At 59.1% G+C, this 19,855-nt stretch overlaps 7 protein-coding genes across 7 annotated transcripts; 4 read left to right on the forward strand and 3 right to left on the reverse strand.

Moving 5' to 3' along the window:
* Nucleotides 1-1,155: 1,155 nt before the first annotated feature.
* HRG_06578 (lysine methyltransferase domain-containing protein) lies at nt 1,156-2,371 on the forward strand (the record flags this gene model as incomplete). Its single annotated transcript, XM_044865049.1, has 2 exons — nt 1,156-1,884; nt 2,060-2,371. The coding sequence occupies 2 exons, from the start codon at nt 1,156-1,158 to the stop codon at nt 2,369-2,371; spliced, it is 1,041 nt and encodes a 346-aa protein (XP_044719989.1).
* A 1,963-nt stretch (nt 2,372-4,334) lies between these two features.
* On the forward strand, nt 4,335-7,066 carry HRG_06579 (uncharacterized protein; the record flags this gene model as incomplete). Its single annotated transcript, XM_044865050.1, has 3 exons — nt 4,335-4,510; nt 4,570-5,013; nt 5,080-7,066. 3 exons carry the CDS (start codon nt 4,335-4,337, stop codon nt 7,064-7,066), a joined length of 2,607 nt encoding a protein of 868 aa, XP_044719990.1.
* Nucleotides 7,067-7,960: 894 nt separating this feature from the next.
* HRG_06580 (uncharacterized protein) lies at nt 7,961-10,385 on the reverse strand (the record flags this gene model as incomplete). The annotated part of the gene is made up of 7 exons (XM_044865051.1): nt 7,961-9,008; nt 9,071-9,467; nt 9,522-9,672; nt 9,734-9,835; nt 9,894-9,992; nt 10,047-10,263; nt 10,336-10,385. The coding sequence occupies 7 exons, from the start codon at nt 10,383-10,385 to the stop codon at nt 7,961-7,963; spliced, it is 2,064 nt and encodes a 687-aa protein (XP_044719991.1).
* A 2,915-nt stretch (nt 10,386-13,300) lies between these two features.
* HRG_06581 (RNA polymerases N / 8 kDa subunit domain-containing protein) lies at nt 13,301-13,713 on the reverse strand (the record flags this gene model as incomplete). The annotated part of the gene is made up of 4 exons (XM_044865052.1): nt 13,301-13,355; nt 13,424-13,510; nt 13,566-13,627; nt 13,678-13,713. 4 exons carry the CDS (start codon nt 13,711-13,713, stop codon nt 13,301-13,303), a joined length of 240 nt encoding a protein of 79 aa, XP_044719992.1.
* Nucleotides 13,714-14,006: 293 nt separating this feature from the next.
* On the forward strand, nt 14,007-17,021 carry HRG_06582 (sporulation protein; the record flags this gene model as incomplete). Its single annotated transcript, XM_044865053.1, has 4 exons — nt 14,007-14,314; nt 14,366-15,192; nt 15,244-15,581; nt 15,645-17,021. The coding sequence occupies 4 exons, from the start codon at nt 14,007-14,009 to the stop codon at nt 17,019-17,021; spliced, it is 2,850 nt and encodes a 949-aa protein (XP_044719993.1).
* A 362-nt stretch (nt 17,022-17,383) lies between these two features.
* HRG_06583 (2OG-Fe(II) oxygenase superfamily domain-containing protein) lies at nt 17,384-18,623 on the forward strand (the record flags this gene model as incomplete). Its single annotated transcript, XM_044865054.1, has 3 exons — nt 17,384-17,583; nt 17,651-18,044; nt 18,090-18,623. 3 exons carry the CDS (start codon nt 17,384-17,386, stop codon nt 18,621-18,623), a joined length of 1,128 nt encoding a protein of 375 aa, XP_044719994.1.
* A 265-nt stretch (nt 18,624-18,888) lies between these two features.
* Nucleotides 18,889-19,345, reverse strand: HRG_06584 (zinc-binding domain-containing protein; the record flags this gene model as incomplete). The annotated part of the gene is made up of 4 exons (XM_044865055.1): nt 18,889-18,958; nt 19,025-19,095; nt 19,161-19,232; nt 19,337-19,345. 4 exons carry the CDS (start codon nt 19,343-19,345, stop codon nt 18,889-18,891), a joined length of 222 nt encoding a protein of 73 aa, XP_044719995.1.
* Between the last annotated feature and the right edge of the window lie 510 nt (nt 19,346-19,855).

A 19,855-nucleotide genomic window follows, 5' to 3' on the forward strand; every position in this document is an offset into this window, starting at 1 on the left:
GAAGGAGGCATGGATAGCTGACGGGGGGTTGCGGCTGGCACGATGGTAACGTATGACGCACATGCATCTTGTACGAATCCTTTGGGAGAAGGTACCTACGGATACTTGCCCAGGTAGCCAACCTGAGGTACCTTAAAAAGGTAAGTACTTTACTTAGGTAGGTACCTAGGCTATTTGAGCTGCCCAGCACCCGGCGCAATGTGCCGGACCGTTAACGTTGGTTAGTTGTACAGAACATGCATGCTTGTACCCGATAGGCCGGCCGGAGAGCTGGCATACAGGCAGGCAGGCAGGCAGGCACAGGCAGGCAGTGTGTAGTTGGGGAGGCATCAAGTGCAGCTCGTTTGCGGTTCTTCGTCCTCTCGGCTTGCGAAAGCATGCATGACGCGGCGCACACAATGGCTAATATTCAAGGGACAAGGACATGACGGGCATCAATGCCGAGGCATTTGATATCAAACAAGTGAAATGAATAAACACGGTACTTGGATGGGAGGGAGATGACATGCGGAGCCGACCAGCAGGGCCGGAAATCCAGTTCGGTCCACCGACATGGAGAAGCGAGGGATGCCCCTCTCTATGCTCGACGGGTGGTCCATGCAAAGGGCTACCTATTTGTTTTGTTATCGTCCATCCGCTTGACTGGGCTCCTCGGCTTACAGCGCTGGAGGGCGCGCTCGGCCCGGCCCCAGCTGAGGAGTGGAGCGGAGTGAACTCTGCAGGGCTCCGTTTTTTACGGCCCTCTCCTTGTCGTCCGTCCCGTCGCCGCTCCAGGAAAATTTCCCCTTGGCGTGTTCGCGATGTGAGGGAGAAACAGCACGGGAGTTTCGAAAAGGGAACGGAAAAAGAAAGAAAGAAAGGGAAAGCACAACGACAGCGAGACTCTTGTAAACTAGGCCAAGGCCACAGATGAGTCGTCTTCTTCAATTAAGGGACTTGCTCCCTCTCTTCCAGCAATCAAGCGCGACAGCCCGTCTTTCCTCTCCACATCGCCTCCTTTTCACCGGCCTCTCAACTCCACACGCCCAGCGCCTGTCCAGCTGAGCGAGGCAACCCCACCTCCTGCCTTTCGCTTGAATTCGGGAAAGACGGGAAGAGAAAAGAGCACAGTAAAGGGGGCAGGCAAACATGACGTCGCCCCTGGACTGGCCGCAAATGTGGCAGAAGCCGAGCTGTGCGATTTTGCTCGCCACCCTCGACGCCCTGGAGCTGAGCCCGCCCACCTGGAACCGCGAGGGCGGGCGGCCGTCGACGGGCCACGAGTCGCTGGCCAGCCAGCGCAAGGGCGAGACGACGCGGTACCTGTCGAGCATCATCAAGAGCCCGCTGGCGTGGATCGACGACGACGACCGCGAGCGCGTGTGGGAGCTGGCCAGCCGGCGCATGGCGGAGCGGTGCGGGCGGACCGCCATGGGCGAGCTGGTCCGGCACTGGCCCTTTGTCGGCGGCGGCGGCGGCGGCGAGTCCTTTGCGCTGACGGTCCGCGAGCCGGCGCTGACGGGCGACTCGCTCGGGCTCAAGACGTGGGCGTCATCGTACGTCCTGGCCCGCCACCTGCCGCGCCTGGCCGCTTCCACCACACCGTCGTCGTCGTCGTCGCTCTTCAAGCTCTTCGACGAGACCCTCGGCCAGCCGCGGCCGTCGGTGCTCGAGCTCGGCTCCGGCACGGGCTTGCTGGGCCTGGCCGCGGCGGCGCTCTGGAGGGTGCCCGTGGCGCTGAGCGATCTGCCGGGTATTGTGCCCAACCTCAAGCACAACGCCGATGCCAACGCCGCCCTCGTGGCTGCGCGCGGCGGGTCGCTGACAGTTGGGGCTTTGACCTGGGGAGGAGGGGAGGAAGAGGACACTGACCAGGGTCTTTTCGGTGTGCCCTTTCAGTTCAAGGTAAATGCAATCTCTGTTTCGCTTTCTTTTTCGAAATGGGAAAACGGCTCCCCTTTCGTCAATGAGAGACTTGATCCATAATATCATCCTCCCGAACCACGTACATATAACGTGGCAAGCATCATCCCCCGTGAAAGGGGGCCATTCCAGCTCACACTGACACGCGCCACCTTAGATCATCCTCGCCGCCGACCCGCTCTACGACGACAACCACCCTGGGCTGCTGGCATCGGCCATTGGCCAGCACCTCGCGCTGGGACCTGACGCGCGAGCCGTCGTCATGGTGCCGCGGCGCGACGCGACGACACGGCGGCTGCTCGAGGCCTTTAAGCAGGCCATGCTGGATCTCGAGGCGCCGCTCTTCTGCGACCAAGAGGACGAGCTGGCCGGGCAGGACGACTGGGTGGACGACGATGAGGCGGGGGTGGTGCAGTGCTGGCTGGGCGTGTTTTCGAGGGGGGGGACGCCGGCGAGTTTCTGCTGCTGACGACTGTGCGTGCGTCAAGACCCGTCTGCTTGCTGCCAGGGGCGGTGCGTTTTGTCACGGACGGGGGAGCACGGGAGTACAGGCGGTTGGTTTCCCATCAGGGGTACCGCCAGACATGGGACATGGGATAGACACGGGCTTGGACTTGGACCTAGACTTGGACCTAGACTTGGACCTAGACTTAGACTTGGAACTGGGCGTGGAGAGGGGAAAATACAGATGGAGCCAAGGCCAGAGAGGGACCGTTGCCGAACAAGCCAGTGCCCACGATCCTCCTTGTCTCACGCCAAAAGCGCGGCTCTGGCAGACGGGCGGGACCTGCGTGATCAGCCGTCGCCGAGGTGGTGCCATCGCGTAAGTATGTATGAAAGATGATGTGTGAATCGGCGCAAAGGAGCGAGAGGGGGAGAAGGCACGTGGGCGTCGCACAAGCAGTGCGGGGTCGCTGTCAAGGGGCATAGAGACGGACGGAGCGCGTGGAGGAGACGTGGCCGTCAACCAACATGGCAGATTCACAACAGAGTTGCCGTGATGGAGGCGGCGGGAGAAGCCGAGGCTGGAGGCGAAGACGGAGAGGAAAACGACGAGTGCGGTAGGACGCTTCCTTCTCCCCCTCGCAGCGCGGGCAAACAACACACGTGCACCGGCTGACGGAGAGCAGGAAAGACGGGACGAGAAACGAGGGCCATCTTATTCTTGTTGGGCCTCAACCATGGCCTCTTCGTCGTCGGCCGCCCGGCGTGACGTGGACGCCTGGAACACGTCGGTTTTTGCTCACGTGGCGCCTTTCTCCTGCCGGGGGCGCTGCATCGCCATGCGCGAGGCTCGTCAGAGACCAAGGGGCAGCGTTCCGTCCCGTCTGTTTGCCTGCCTGGCTGCGAGTCTCGGCACGCGAGTGAGCGAGAGACGGGGGCTGGCTGCTCTCATCGTCGGAGGGGAAGCTGCGCTGCACACACGATGCTGGGGCTTTTGGGCCTCCAGAGATGGAGAGATGGAGAGAGCGAGAGAGCGGAAGACAACGAGGTTGCAGGTTGCAGCAGTTCGGCTTGCAAGGCCAATGGCCTCGATAAGGCCCCGGGATCCCTTATCTAACTAACTATTCATCCTATGCAGCTGCGCGCTCCCAACTACTACAGCAGCGTCAATAGGTGGAGGGGGGAGACGGAGGGGTGACCGCTGCTGTTCCCTCACCGCGGCGACCATGCTTTCTTTCATGCTCTGCTTCTACGCCCTTTCCCACCGCCTATGCGGGTTTCCCTCTCGCTCTCCCGACGTCTCGCTTGCCCCGGTTCTCGCAACATATTCGGGGCACGCGCAAATCCTCACCAACAATCGCCTCGCCTCGCCGCTCCCGTCATCCCATCACGACACCCTTCAACCCTCGGCGCCGCCCCCCACGGCGAGGCCACGAGACGTCGATCAGTGGCCTCATTCGAAACGGCTTGTGCTCCCATCCCCCCTTCCCTGGCGCGTCTGTGCTTCCTTTGGAGGGGGGGAATCATCGCCGCGCGGGCATCCTGTGATTGACGGACGGACGACAGCCGCACGCTTCTATTCTTCCTACTTATTTGCTGCGCTTCTCCCTCTTCTGCCCGCTCTCCTCTCCTCTTCTTTTCGGGCCACACGGGAAAACACGTGCTGCACTCTCTCCGTCTATTGTTCTGCTCTTGAATCTGTTTTGAAAACCGCCAATAACCCAGCTCTGGCACCACCTGTTCCCTCTCCGTGCCCAGCTCTACCCTCCTCTTCCGGGCAACACTCAGTCATCATCGTCTACCTCTCTGTGCTTGACGCACTTGTTGGTGCACTGAATGCCCTCGGATCACACACTACACCCCTCTCGATAGTCAATAGGCGCCCAGGACCGGCTCCTCGCCAGAGCCGAGCCAAACATCCGAGGCCAGGCAACAACCGGCCTGTCTAGTCTCTGCGAAGCCTCTCTCTGCTCTACCGTGAGCCCAGCATGGTCGGCTCAGCAATCTACACCGACCTGGAGATTCTCTGGATCCTCGACCAGGTCCTTGCTAAAGCCAAACCTGCCGACATCCAGTCCGGCTTCCTCAACCGCTTCGGCAGAGAAATCGGCCCCAGCCAGATTCGCTATGTCAAGAACAAATATGGAAAAGATCCTCGTTTCAAGTAAGTTTTCCTTTCCACGTCTCCCAATAGCCATGATACTAATGGAGACAACCGTTTAGTAGCCCCCTGATTAACAGAAGGACGGCGACGGCTTCTTCTCCTTGTTTGGCGACGGAATCCAGAGCCGGGGCGGCTCGCCTGTCCTACCAGCAAGCGCCTTCTCGGACTCAAGGACTCGCCCATCCTCTTCCGGGACCGTTCCCCAACTTGGCACCGCCCCAAACCCAGGGAGGGCTCTTCCTGCCTCACGCGGGCGTCAGACGGCCACGAGAGGAAGACGACGATCAGCCCGGAGGCAGGCCTCAGGAAGCTGAACGAGCCCCCAAGCGCAGACGGGAGCTTCCGCCGCCGCCGAGACTGATTCTTCCCGCCGCCCAACCGCCGCAAGAGGAAGAAGAGTACGACGAGGAGGAAGAAGAAGAGGAAGAAGAAGAAGAAGAGGAGGAGGACCAAGAGGAGTCCCATGGCATTAGCCAAGATCCTGCCCCGGCCGCGCAAAAACAGTGTGTTGCTCCCGCGGAGCGAGAGACGCCGGCGCAAGACGACTACTAACCTTGGACCCTCCGCAGTCCGTCCCGGCGTGCGAGACGGGCTCACCGCGTAGCCAACGCCGCGCCTTCTCCTTTCTATGTTGCCACCGCTGCTGCTGCTGCTGCTGCCGCTGCCGCAGTCCCCCCGCCTCGGCCCGTCAGCTGGGCGCGCCTGAGCAGCCTCTCTCGCGGCAACTCGACGCCTCAGTACTGGGTCTCGCGAGCCCAGAGAGCCGCGTCTGGCAATAATGTGCCGCCGAGTGCCTTCGAGGACCAGGCCAGTACGCCTTCCTCTCGAGGTCAACCAGGGGCAACGCATTTTGAAGCCTCAAGGAATAGGCATGATGCAACCCCCAGCCACGGCCGCGCCCGCGTTGCTGGCGAAACAACCAAGCCCGCAACTGAAGGATGCCACGGTCCCGATCCCGATACCTCTCCAACATCCGCTCGTGACGGTAGCGAGATGGCCGGTGACGAGCACGCCGCTGCCGACAAGCCTCCAATCGTTGACTTGACGGGTGAGGACGTCGACTCCGCGCCTCAATACATGCCATTTCTCTACCAGGGCGGCCATACCGTCCCGGCCGCGGCGAATCTGAGCAACCTAGGCTATGAATATCAGCAGCTGGGGAACACAAGCAGCAACGCCGGATACACCACACACAGCACGCTGTACTCCCACCACGGAACGCTCCCTGCCAACACGGCAAATGTGAACAACCTCTACGACTTCGCAAATGTGCAGCCAGCCCGCCGCGTGCCGAACCAGAATCTCCAGGCCAGCAGCCTCGGCGAGGGCGCGGCCGCCTTCGGTGACGCAGCTTTTGTCGGCAACTCGGGGCCACACTTCCGCAGCGGCGTAAACACCGGCGCGAGAGGTTACGGCTACGTTAATGCCGGTGCAAACACCCAACACCTCCAGAGCTCGACCAGTTTCAGAGATGAGCCGGCGTCGCCGGGGCTCGGGGGCAGTCAAGTCGTGACTAACATGCCCAACTTGAATCGGCCCCCTGGCCCCAGCTTCGCGGGGGAATACTATAGCCAGGCCGTCCCCCAACAAGAGGACCGTGAGCCCGGAGCGAGCCGCCGTCAGGGCCATAGGGCTGGCCTGAGTCGGAGGAGTAGAGCGATGCCTCCGCCTCCGGTGCCGCAGCGCGTTGGGCGGTCCTCGCCGCAAGTAGCGGCCCCGAGCAGTGTCGGCTCGCAAGCTCGGCCCAACGAATTGTTGCCCGAGATCTTGTCCCGGGAGTGGCTCCAGCAGCGGTACTCGGAAGAGGAGAGTGGGAGGATACTCGACCAGTTCCACAATGACCCTGATTACGAGCCGTTCCCGTTCGACGATCTGCTGCCGACGCCGCGCGTACATCTCCCACAGCCGCTCTCCGAGAGGCAGAGCAGCCAGGGTGCTGCGTCCGTGCAGCAGCGGCAAGAGGCAGCCCCGCCGCGCCCTGTCGTCAGTACTGCTCCGACACCGGTGAGCGATGGCCCGGCGTGGGATCTCAGTGACGGGCAGCCGCCGAGCTCGGTGGAAGACGACAGCCCCATGGCGCAAGCCCTCGGGTTCGGCCGGGGTACTATTGCCCCCAACGACTCGCTCTTGCAGCCCCCAAAGCAGGGCGGGCTTCAGTTGGAGCAAATACTCCAGGAAGCCGAGGGCGGAGGGGCCAGGCTCGCCCAAGACGCGTTCTACAATGCCAACGTGCCCCAGGCCAACGCGCCATTTCAACGAGGCGCGCATGTGAAGGATGAAATGCCCGATCCCTTCCTCATCTCCTCGCCCATGGCCAGCGGCTACCCCTCCCTCCGGGCCGAGGGAGATAACGGCACCGCGCCCAAGGAGCCCTCGGTTGCCCTCCCCTTCGACGACCCTCTCTTCTTCGACCCCGAGGATTTATATGGGGTCGAGGACCCCTTCGAAGCCTTTGCATCGCCACCGCATCCCGAGGCGAGCGGCGAGCAGTCTCCCAAGGACCCCTCGCCCGCCCAGCAGCCCGCGACGAAGCCCGACGACCCGGCGGCGGGCTAGACGAGCTCGCCAGCTTTCAGTCGGGACTCTGTATCTTTTTTTTTTTGACGTGGTTCTTTTTGTATTGCGAAAGGCGAAAGGCGAAGGATATACCCGGTCCGTCCTCCCGTGGGCCCGCCCCGACTTGCGGCCCTCGAACCAGGACGGAAACACGTTTTGATTCTTGCGCTCCCTGTTCCCATTTGCATTGGGAACTGCCCCTATCAAAACCTCAATGACAGCAAAGTGTATGAAAACCAGCAAGTACACACCCCCAAAAAAAGGCCCAGAGTAAGAACACAGATGGAGGAGAGGGACAGCAACGCAGACCCGGGAGAAAGAGGGAAACGCGCCGGGACAGCCCTCATCGATGACGAGACCAGCCTACACACAGACGGGCAGACGAGCAGACGACTTCTTCCCCTGGGCTCGAATGCTGGCCGAACAACTCCCTCTGGCGGATTGGATTGTAAAACACACACACGCTGTTGCCGGGCGATTGCTGTGGAGTGGAGCCATCATCTCATCAGTCTGTCACGACGATGATCATGTAGAGTACACTTGCTCAGCGTACTGGGCGCAAGAGAGACAGGTCTGGTTGATTAAAAGAAAGTGATTATCTCGGCCGGGTGCTCGATGCGACATGTCCGTCTTTCGTACGTACCCCCTGACGCGCGACCTGTGCGGGAAATAAAAAGGGTATCAAGCGCATGGCGGAACGAGTAGAGAGCCTACGCCTAATCAAACCCCTTTCTTCCCTTGTCATATTGCCTTTACGCTTCCTCCTGTAACATTGAACCATCACGCCGACGACCACGAGTCCAAAATCTGGCCATGCAGCAATTTCCCAGTGCCTCGGAGGAGGAGAACCGGGGGTGAAGCTGATGGCAAGCGTGAAGCATGCATATCCCTTCCCTAGACCGCAATCATGACGTTTCTCCGTGCTTCGGCCTCTTCAACGGGAAACTGAAAGACAAATTTGAACAGCTCACGAAGGTACCCGAATCGGGGCGAGCTGCTGCTCAACGCCTGCACGCTCTTGGCCATCTCGTGGGCCGAGACTCGCTTGCCACGGACAGGAAGGGCTTGGGTGCGCGGGAGGAAGGCGTCGACCAAAATCGATTTTTTGTACTGCTGCAGCAGAGTGGCATGGCTCTGTAGGGAGCCGAAAGATCCCGGGGGCAGCCCTTGTACAAAGGCTTGAAAAACGACGGCGCCTGTGTTTGGGTCCACGATGGCGCTGCGATCAAAGCCCAGGTTCATTGCGGCTCGAACAAGGAGCATCTTGGATCGAGAAACGTTGGCATCCTCGTTGGCGGCTGTCGTCGTGGCCGTGCTCGAGGTGCGATTGCTGCTGCGCGAGTAGCTCGACATGTTGGATGCATTGCTCGACCACCGCCCCCCGCGGCTACCATCACTCGTGGTCCCGAGGACCATGATGTTGGGCAACTGCGGTGAGCGGCTCTCGGGCGAGACGGGGGTGTCCTCAAACTCTGTTATCGGCGTCTCGGGTACAGGCGGGGGCTTCCGCGGACGCTCGTCCAGGTGACCGCTCTTTATGCTCTCCCGTTTCGAATACAAGGATGATCGGCTGGACTGCCGACTCTCGCGGCCGGTCTGGTCAGGTGGATGCTGGGGAAAAAAGCTCGTCTGACTAGGCCGAGGCGTGTCCCGGTCGGGGCGAATCTGCGTCCATCCATCTCTGAAAATGTCGCACAGATCCCAACAGGCTTGCACGGCAGACCCAAGCAGCTCCTCGTCAGGCGGCTTACCGTCCCGCCGATTCTGGCGCAGGCTAAAGAGCATCTCAGCAAGGCCCCAGCATGCCCTCAGGAGCTGGTCCGTTTCCTCGGCGAGCTCGCTGCGTTGCTTCATCAGGCGATGGCACAAGGTAATGTAAAAATCCAGAGTCCTTTCTCTGAAAGGCTCGGGCAGGCCTCGGCTATCCTGTGCACTATAGAGACTAGTTGATAGAATTTCAGCCTTCAGTGGAACTTTCATTAAACAACTGGGAGGAAGACCAACTGATTGTTGAGCTCGAAGCTGACCCGTAGCACCGAGTCTGCAGCCCCGTCCCTTCTCTGCCGTACATCAAACAAAGCTTGGCAGAAATCGCGGCAGAGGTCGAGATTCGTCCGCACGTTCAGAGACCCTGTGTCATCGTCCTGATGCTCGTAAAGCCGTTGGCAAAGCTTCCAGCAGGTTTTCCATGCTTTCTCATGGGCATCCGGGGTTCCTGAGTTGCTGAAGATTCGGGCTCGGTGGATGGAGCTTAGGTTGGCCAAAGTGTTACAGAGCGTCCAACATTCCTGCAGCGCAGTGCGCAGCCCGGTCATCTCGTCGTTCTCAGTTCTCCCAGGAGGCACCTCGGAGTACTCGTCGTCGTCGTCGTCTCCTTCAGCCTCCGTCTGCTCATCGATTTCTAGTCGCCCACAATATCAGTAGCAGCTCCCAAAGGTTTAATGTGGATACATACTCTCGAGGCTGCTGGTGCTACTCGACCGCAGTCGATTGCTATCATTGAGCATATCTTGCAAGTCCTGGGCCCGGGGAGTGGCACTGTCGATACTGTATCGCACAGGCTTGACGTCTGTTGAGATGGGTGGCCGTGACGGCACAGCAGATGACTGCTTCGAGCGTTTAGAGTCTGTTCACCTTGGCCTCGGCACAGGCTTGCGGCCAGCTCACCTTCTGTAGGGTTTCCACCGACGCGACCGAGCTGCGTTCGTCGGGGTCTGGGGATGAAATGTCGCTCAACTGTTTGGACTCGGCGGCAGGCTTAGTAGAAGACTACGGCTAAATCAGTGCTCTGTTCCAAGCTGGAAGCAGTCGAGTGGGTGATGCCTACCCAGCTCGCAAAGCTTTCAGGAGCATGAATGACCGACACAGCTTCGTCGCTACTTGGTTGCCGTATGGAGTCGGGCAGGTTAGTCGCAAGCATGAGAAGCTGTGCAACCATCAGTACAAGGAGATGTGCTCTCGTATGGCTGGCTCAACTTACTTCGGAACCACGCGAAGCACTCCCATCCATCATGTGTGCTCGATGGACCTCCTCTGAGGCATCGTCCTCGATCTCAGTGGTCTCGGTCCCGTTGGAGGTGACCGGGGATGGTCCTACAATGTCGCTGGGACTCAAGAGGTTCATCGAGTTGGACGATACCCGGTTGGCCGAATGTGGCCTCAGAGAAGCCGAATCCATGGCGTAGGGTGGAGACGAACTTTTCAATTGCCGAGCGTGAGCGAACGAGGTCTTTTCGTGTCATTTCCTTGCCGGAAGGGATGCAACCTACACAGGTCGTAGAGGGGACCGAAGCCCTTCGGCATCTGCAGAGGACGACATTTCTCCCGGCCCAAGTGATGGAAAATGCAAATGTCCAGTCGACGATCGCAGAGGAGCCTCGAGAGCCATGTCGGGGTTGGGGGAAGATCCAATCTCTGCCGACAGTCAAGTTGTCGTCAGTGTCCACACCCGACCCCGTTGAGCAAGACCGAGTCGAAAAGAGGGCTATTTTTGACCCGTTCAGCACGCGCCCAAATTTCCAAGCCGCGGCAAGCTGAAACGAGGCAAGCTGCGAGACTGGGGCAGACGGGGCTATCGCTAAGCTTATGAGCTGCAGCAGGCCTACAGAGAGCCCCCGGAGGCACTCGTGGTAGCGCCGCGATGAGAGCAGCGTCGTGAGATAGCAACGAGCAAGATGACCTGCCGGAGCTTGAGACTGAGGACGAAAGCCGGAAGGTGGAGGGGCCTGTCGCGGCTTGTATGTCTGCCTGTCGACGACCGAAGTCAGACTGCCAAAAACAGGCGACCATTAAGAGTGAGCCAGCCTAGAGCGGTTCCCCAGTCGGACGAGGTGCCAAGCGCAGAGGCGGGGCCCAGTGGGGATGCGGCCTGTAGTGATGAGACTTGATGTGGCCAGGCGGGAGCAGCGCGCGTAAGTGCGTCTGATCAGGCCTCTGACGAGGGACCCTGCGGCGGGCCGGCGTGTGGCTCCCGCAGAAGAGCAGGCCTGCCTTAGACGGTTGCTGGCCGACTCAAAGACCAGGCTGAGCATCCAGACGCAAGACGGCAAAGCAGGCAGTGAGGCTGGCTTTCAGCGGGGCGTTTCCTTGCCGACACCTACATGCAGTATCAGAGGCAAGCCCGCGTAAGCAGAGGGGCGTGGATGGTGGAGACGGGGTGCAGATGATTAGTGAAGGGAGCCAACATCCAAACGTGTGCAACGAGGAGCGGTGCCTATCCTTGTGCGCCGCGCGACGGATCGTTGGATGCATTGCTCTTTAGTAGCTGCCGGGCCATGGGCTGAGCCAGCTACCCACCTAGGTAGTGAGGATAGCTGACGCCGCCGGCAAAGTCATGGAGCACCTGGCCATTGAGCATGAGCCTCTTGTCAGGTTGGGTCCCAGCAGGCTGTGTCAGCCGCCGGGTCACAACTTGCAAGCTAAGGGGAGCTTGTACGACTTTTTTGTCAAGTCCCTGTCGCTTCTCCCCAGTGCGGCGCACCTCGAAAAGGATCAGAGCTCCCGGCCAGTCAGAGACTAGCTCGGTCGTCTTGGTGGAGGATGGGGACGGGCTCCCAGGCGGCCAACGCGTGGGGCTGCATGGCAGAGAGACAGGCCTCGGCGCTTAAGTCGAGGTGAAAGTGGATTGGCGGGCATGCAGGACTCGCTTCCGCTGAGGGTGAGGTTGGGAAGCGAGCCGGGGTGGCGGGCGTCTAGAGAAACAAAGATGGAGGTCTGACGGCCGGAACCCACCCACCCAGTACAAGCTCAACAAGGCGGCGAATGGTCTGTCGAGGGCTGCCGCGGCTGCCATCTCGAGTCCGAGGCCGGGGTCGGGAGTCAGAGAGCACGGCAGACTGCAGTCTTGTCGACGGAGGAAGAGCCCAATTGTGTGGGGATTTGTGCAGCCAACATGCCTGCCCGTCTTCTCAGTGGCTGCGCTCCGTCCCGGCGATCTGGTCCCGGCCTGGTTCGACTCCACCCAGCTCCGGCCGCGGTGTGGGCCAAGCCGTGTCAACTGCCAAGGTTGGTCGCCGTCCAAGGTGCTGCGCTGCGCTCGCGAAGCGGGAGGGCCAAGAAGGGCGCGGGCGATGAAGTCTTGAGGGCGGTGGTCCAAAGACTCTGCGTTTCGGCTTCCTTCCAAGGTACGAAGTACAAGGTGCACCCCCACCTGACAGGAATGTGAGAGAGCAAGAGCTCCCGACCCCAGCATGGCAAGCACAATGCCATTTGGGTTACCAGTTTGTGTCAAGTATCAAGTACCTAGGTACCTACTTAAGTACCTACCTAGGTATGTAAGCCTCAGCGACCATGCCATTTTTCACTGAAGCCATCAGCATGCCTTGCCGAGGCGTTCTCCGGCTCTCTCGCCCCGAGGACAAAGTATCTACAGGCTGTATGTAGATGCTCCCCAAGGGCCACTTGACGGGAACAGGCAGCCTCCAAGTAATGGCGCGGGAGCTGCATGCCAGCTCCATGGAACCTATTTGGTAATGGAAAGCTGCTGCACATTTCCCGTTGGACCTTAGGGCTGTAAGGTATGGCCACGCTGGTGCAGGTCCGGCCCCATTGCACGCACGAAAGGCTTCCTTTTCTTCCGACCCGGCTTTCTGGACAGGACCAACATGCCGGTTCAGTGCCTACGGCTGCCGCGCATATGCGCATAATACGGATGACGAGTCAAGCCCGCCGTCGGGCTTTTTGGAATCCCCAATCTGTGGGTCCCTGTCAACTGCGGCGGTCAGCGTAGGTTTGGTTAGGTGCCTACAGGAGGTCAAACAGTCGCTTGCGCATGTTGGCGGTGAACCGGACATGTGTTGGTGGCTGATAGGATGCTCGAGGCCATACAAATGTCCTGCAAAGCGTCGTGTGCAACATGCTTTAGCTTCTTCCGCACTCTTGAGGCTCCGCGTGGAGCCCTCTTCAGCACCATATCCTGCCTCAGTCCGGTTAATGACTCACAAACAGCCCGACGACGTCCAACAGACCCGTATGAGCGGCAGCCTTGGCGCACATCGGCCGGACGAGTGCCCATCATGCTCGACCGGGGCTCTCTGCACAACACGATCACGGGGAGAGAACATTCTTGACCTTGAGATGTTCATCTTTTGAGATACACCAACCGCACTTTGTCAATCCATTTTGCCCGTGTTCGGAAGTCTCTTAATGATATGCCATCCCCTGCGCCGTTCCAGAACCGCAGAAAGCACCAAACGCCGAGAAATGCAGTGATCCATTGACGCTACCACGAGAGCCCTAGGCAAGCTCGTTGAGCCGTTGCTTCTTTTCGTTCCGGCCGTCTGGAGTGTACCTGCGGCCATGTCAGTCGCCTTGCCCGTGCAAAAGCCTCGTCGCGGGTCTCCAGAGCGGTCATCGTACTTGAGCAGTTTCTCAATCAAGTCCACGTGTGTCATGATCATGCGGCGGCAGCAGTATCGCTTCAGGCCGAGCTCGTCCATGGCATCTCTATCATTCAAGTCAATCCCTGCATCGTAGCCGGTCGTTCATCGTGTCGTCTTACCCGTCCGTCTTCCGAGGGTCGGCAATGAGCTGGAGGTAGCGCTCCCACAGATCCCCCGTGACCTGGCCTTGTTAGCAAAGATGCTCTCCAGAATGCATATCCTAGAGCGTACCTTTCCGCAGGAGAAGCAGCGAATAGGGATAATCATTTTCTTCGGCGAGTTCAGCGACGTTTGCAAGGCTGCGACAAAAAAATCTTGGATTTGCGCCTGGAAGGCGACTTTCTTGGGCGGCGGCGCTAGCACGGACCGCAAAACAGGTAAATCGCCGAAGTTTCCCCGCCCGCCTGTCCGCTTTATCTTATCGCATTGAAAAAAGTTGAACGCGGGACCGAAATTTTAGACCTGCTAGAGCGACGAATCGGTGACGATCGTGAATTCCGCGTGCGACTTGAAGAGAAAGGCCCCAAATCCTCTCTCTCTCCAAAGGGGATCGCTGCAAGATGGCCGGCCACAAAAGCCCCAGGGCCAGGGACGACAAAGCCAAAAAAAGAAAGAGAGAAGCCAACGACGGCGAGACAAAATCTAAGCGACACCGGCAGCAGCGTCAGCACGCCAATGACACCGGCCACGAGCGACGCTCTGTACAAGCTTTGGAGCCCAGCAGGCTTTTGCAAGCTGATTCTATCCAAGATATCGTTGCCCAGGACTCGACTCGTTGGTCCGATGACGGCGAGGCGGGCTGGAGAATCTCCAAGCCCATGGGGGGACGAATGCTTGATATCGATCCCCTTCTGACGGTAGACGAACAGTGAGCAGGTCCGCTCCGAAGCCGTCAGTTCGTATATCTGACGTTGAGTAGGTACCTTGTCTTGACGTACAACACATCGATTCAAGTTTACAACGCCGTCGACTCGCTACTGATCAGGCGAATACCGATATGCACTCTCGACGCCTCTGCGCCGCAGGGTTCGACTCCGTTAGCCATCGTTGCTGTGCGGCTGTCAAAGCAAAGCCCTGATTTCGTCTGGGTCGCTTGTTCTGATGGCCAAGTTTACAATGTCAACTGGACAATCGGGTCGCAGGTGTCGCCATGTTTCCGGACGGTCTCTGGCACTGCCAAAGCCATGACGATTGTGCCGGCTACCGGTCAAGATGAGCAACGAGACATTATTCTCCTTGCTGAATCAGACCGACAGCATCGAATGGAAGTCGTCGCGTACCAGGGAAAAGTCGGATCAACGTTCAAATCCAAGAAGATCCTTGTACTCAAAAAACCTGGCGACGGCCTTCAGTTGCTTGAAGCCAGCGAAGACGGTCAAGTCCTGGTTGGTGCATTTCACGATCGCCTGTTTCTAGGAGCCATGTCTCAACCGGAAGTAAACGAACTGGACCAGCTCCGGTATGAAATCTTCTCCTTTGACACCCCCGATCTCATCACAACGCTCGACTTGAGGCGGTATACGAGACCAGTCATACATCGAGGAAGCGACAGAAAGCGCGAAGACGCGTCGGGCATGGTGGTTGACATACTCGCCGGTGGAGCACGCGGAGGCATTTATGTGTATCGCGATGCTCTTTCGCGCGTTCAAGCCGTCGGCAAGCCGCAGTACGTCAAGGACGGCATCCAAGTCCACAAGTTTCACTGGCATCACAAAGCTGTCCACTCCGTCAAGTGGTCCCGCGACGGTATGCAACCTGTCTGTTTGCCCGTTGCGCACAGCTGCTGACTTGTAGCAGGCAACTACTTCATCTCGGGAGGATCCGAAAATGTTCTCGTCATTTGGCAAGTCGACACGTCGAAACAGGTCTTTCTGCCACATCTGTCTGGAAGCGTGGAGAACATCGTAGTGTCTGCATCTGGGTCCTCCTACGTTCTTCATCTTGATGACAATTCCGCCATGATCATCTCCACGGCAGAGCTGAAGCCGACAGCCTTTGTCTCCGGCATTCAGTCAGCAACCGTTGATGCTGCGACACCAAAGGACATGCTTGTCAAGCGCCTTTGGAGTGTTGCTGAGCACGTCCGACGACCTATTCCAGCGGCTATCAGATCGTCGGACTCATCAAAACTCCACGTCTGCGTGGGCAATGGCCGCCAGGCCACCATGTCTGGGGACTTTTCTGCTCCTCTGTTGCAGACCTTTGATCTGGAGTCCTTTACGAGCGTTTCCAGGCAAGCCCTGGCGCGGACACACCCGACAGACGTCAACTTGAACAACAAAGGTCACGCCATTGACGAGCCGCTCATCAGCCACATTGCCTTCTCCAACGATGGTCTATGGTTGGCAAGCGTGGACGAGTGGAAACCTTCAGCGAGGGATGTGGAGCTCGTCAGTAGTGATCTACAGGAGCAGTTTATCCGTGAGAGGCATGAGATATACTTGAAGTTCTGGCAAGTTGGGAATGGCGACGGGTCCATGGCGCTTGTGTCGAGGATTGATATCCCTCATTCTACGAACCATCCTGAAGTTGTTCTTGACCTTGCGTCTGACCCCACGGCGACCTGCTTTGCCTCCATCGGTGGCGATGGCATTGTCCGCTTATGGCGCCCAAAGACTCGACAGCAAAACGGAGTTGCCGTTAAGAGCGAGTCGGGCCAAGACGCGGTTCATTGGAGTTGTTCGCAGTTGATTGCGGTGGGAGAGCACTCAAGCCAGGAGCCCGCGACAGAAGTGTCGAATACTGCCGCCACCCCCAAGGCCCAAGGAAGTCTCGCCTTCTCGGAAGACGGTTCAACGCTGTTTGCTGCTTTTGGGGTTGCGGATGCCGGAGTCGTCTATGTGATCGACACTGCATCTAGTCAGGTTGTCAAGATACTCGACGGACTGTGGGAAGGCCAGCTGCACGCTGTTCGCGCTCTCTCGTCATTCGTCATCGTGCTTTCTGACGAGCTACGGGTGTACGACGTGGTCAGCGATGAGCTTCGTTATGGTATAGTGGTGCCCAAGATTCCCGGGGTTCACGAGCTTCTGCAGCTAGCCGTCGACCGTCAATCTGGCCGCTTCGCCGTTGCGCTGCCCATCGGTGACTTTTCCAGCGTGGGCGTTTTCGACCCGGAGGATTCGGAACCGCTGTTGGTCCGCAGCATCCCACACAGGATTGTTACCCTGGTCTCAGCACCCTCAACAAGCGGCTTCATTGTTCTCGACGACACAGCTCAAACCTGGGTCATTGCAGAGGGATCGGATCCTGCAGCCCTTGCGACAATGCAGCCACTTCAGGACCTGCGACTGGACGACACGGGGGCAGCCATCAAGGGAGAGAGCAAGGAAATCATTCTCGCCATGGACGACGCAGAGATGGCAAGCGACGATGAAATGGGAGACGACCAGGCGGAAAGAGACGAGGACGTTGACATGGACGAGGACCCTTCTCATGCGGTTGTCGTTCGCCAACAGCATTTGGCAGCCATTTTCGACGCGGCGCCTGCTTTTGCCGCGCCCTCGGTTGAGGCCATGTTCTATAAAGTGGCGGATCTACTTGCAGCAAAACCACTGCCGGCCTTGTCGGCTTGATATTCTATGCCAAAGTATTGGTCCGTTCAAGGCGTTCCAGGGACTGAAAGGTGGGGGACATTTCTGAGGATATACTTCAGGGGTTTGGAAGGGCGGCAACTGAACATACATCTTCTCCGTCGAGGCTCCCAGCCGCCAAATCGTCTGTAGCCAAAGCCGGCACCGGCGATGGTGGGGGAGGGGAGGATGGTGTTATGCCAACCAAACGGAGGGGTTGCGTGCTATGGCGCCATCATCGGCATCGAGCGGAGCTCCACCCCCAGATGGCGTGGATAGCTGGATACCTTTAGATACACCGAATCGACAGTCAAGACCATCAAAATTTACCAAGGATTTGCTCTCTGTCCGACTGACGCAGCGTCATGCCGTTTACCTCGATTCCAGTCTTGGACCTGGGGCTGGCTCGGGACCCAGCAACCAAGCCCGAGTTCCTCAGACAGCTCCGCCATGCTCTCATGGAGGTCGGATTTCTGTATCTCAAGAACGTAGGCATACCGGCGGATCTGATTCAAGACGTTGTTGAGAAAGGCAAGGCCTTCTTTGACATGCCAGTGGAAGAAAAGTAGGCTCTCGTCATCACGCCGACTCCCGCACGCCGAGCAAGGCTTGGATCCTCACGCGATACATAGGTTGAAGATTGAAATGAAGAATGCGCCCTCGTTCCTGGGCTACTCGAGGCTGTCGACCGAAATCACGGCCGGCCAGGTGGACCACCGGGAGCAGATGGACCTGTGCACCGAACACCCGCTTCCCGAACCCGGATCGCCGCTGTACCGCAACCTGCTCGCGCCGAATCAGTGGCCCTCGGAGGCGAGCGCACCGGGCTTCCGCCGGACCTACACCGACTACATGCGGCGCATGGGCGACATGTCCATCTACTTCACGTCGCTCATCGCCGAGGCCATCCAGCTGCCGCGCGACGCGTTCGACAGGTACTTTGACGAGGACCAGCACCACAAGCTCAAGATTGTCAAGTACCCGGACATGGAGGAGCTCGGCCACGGCAGCGGCGGCGGCCAGGGCGTCGGTCCGCACAAGGACAGCATGCTGACGAGCTACCTCCTGCAGGCCACGCCGCACCGCGGACTGCAAGTGCAAAACGTCGCGGGCGAGTGGATCGACTGCCTGCCGCTGGACGGGACGCTCGTCGTGGCCATCGGGCAGGGCATGGAGGCGCTGACGCAGGGCGTGTGCGTGTCGACGACGCACCGCGTGCTGAGCCCGCGGGCCGGCGAGGGCGCACGCTTCTCTATCCCCTTTTTCCAGGGCGTCAAGCTCGACGCCGACTTTGACAACCTCGAGACGGTGGGGGTTGGCGCCGTGCCGGACGAGGTCAGGGCGCAGAGGAGGACGGTGGTGGAGCGCGGCGGCGGCGCCAGGGTCGACGATGTCGAGTTCACGTTTAGGAAAGGCGCCGTGGCCAGGACGCTTGGGGAGGCGACGCTGCGGAACAGGGTCAAGAGCCATCCCGACGTGGGAGAGAGGTGGTACCCAGAGATCCTGAGGGCAGTTCGCGAGGAGCAGGCAAAGGCTCGGTCTGAGAAGACGTATGAGTCGGCCCCGTCAAGCACAGGGAGGCCGCAGCCGGCGGTGCAAGCGTAGTGAACTTGGTGTCTGAGGGGTGGAAGCGCAGAGCCCATCGGGGCGGGGAGGGTCGTGCATCATATATCGTGTACGCATTCACCACCGCATGCCGTTTCGATGGCCTACATCCAGCTACATACTCCCCATGGCGTGCGCTGGCCGCGTAATCCGCCCTAGTGTGACTCCTCGCTTGTTAAACGACCTGTTCCTTTCCTTTTCGCCTCTTCCCGTCAATGTTCCCCATAGCAGGCAAACCGTCGAGACTCCAGATGTAAGCGCAACTTCACTGGCCGGAGCCAGGGAAGCAGTCGGCAAGGCCCTTGCTGTGCTTGTTTGAAGCATGCTCCAACAATCTGGCAACGGGGCGAGGACATGTTAGAAGCGTACAGGACAGATGGACAAGTTGGAGGGTCACGCACGCGGGAGCCTTGGTGGTCTGAAGGAAAGTAGCCTTGCAGATCTGGCACTGAATGTTCATGGCTTTCTGGTTCTGTTGCATGATCCCGAGGTTAGGGCAAGAAGTGGGAAAAGCCGACCTGGATAAAGGGGACGCACAACTTTGAGCTGCGACTTGGCCGTCGTTTGCTCCTTTTGGTTGCGCTCGCGCTTCTGCTGCGCCCTGTTTCCCTGTTGATGATGAACATGATGCGCGTCAGCAAGGGCCAGCCCAAGGGAGAGAGGAGAGGGCGGGGAGTATGCTCCCATCAGCCACGATGGCAAAGTTTTCTTACGTTGCCCATTTTGTATAGTCAAGAGAGTGAGGACGAGCGGAGAAGGGGTTTTTAATAGATCTTTCGATAAGGTGTCTGCCGGTCGATCGGTCTCAAGAGGCGGCTGAGGGAGGCACTTTCGTTCTTCTTGGTGCTGCAGGCCTCGGTGGCCCCGTCTCGGTCGGAGCGGAAAATGCAGAGCAGGTCGTCGTCGAAGCGGGTTGACGCGAATATCTGAGTGACTTTTTCGCTCTCTTTGGTTTCGGTCGGGAGCAGAGTAAAAAGTAGGCTAGTTGCGTTGCGATGGAATAGAGATCGGTGTTGAGAGTGGGAGGGAGATGTTTGAATGTGAGAAACACTGGAAGAACTTCGTTCCGGCCTCCGGGTGGGTGGAAGAGTCCGGACCTTGCTCCGGCGCGGGACTTTCTTAGTGGGGACTGTTCGCAGCGACAACGCTGTCTCACCTCCCTCGGTCTCTTTTTCTGGCTTTCTTTTTCCGTTCTTCCTCTCTCCATACTTGCCAGGCGCCCGCAGAACCCA

This window comes from Hirsutella rhossiliensis (assembly GCF_020360975.1).
Source record: "Hirsutella rhossiliensis strain HR02 chromosome Unknown scaffold00006, whole genome shotgun sequence".
In the NCBI taxonomy this organism is placed as follows: Eukaryota; Fungi; Ascomycota; class Sordariomycetes; order Hypocreales; family Ophiocordycipitaceae; genus Hirsutella; species Hirsutella rhossiliensis.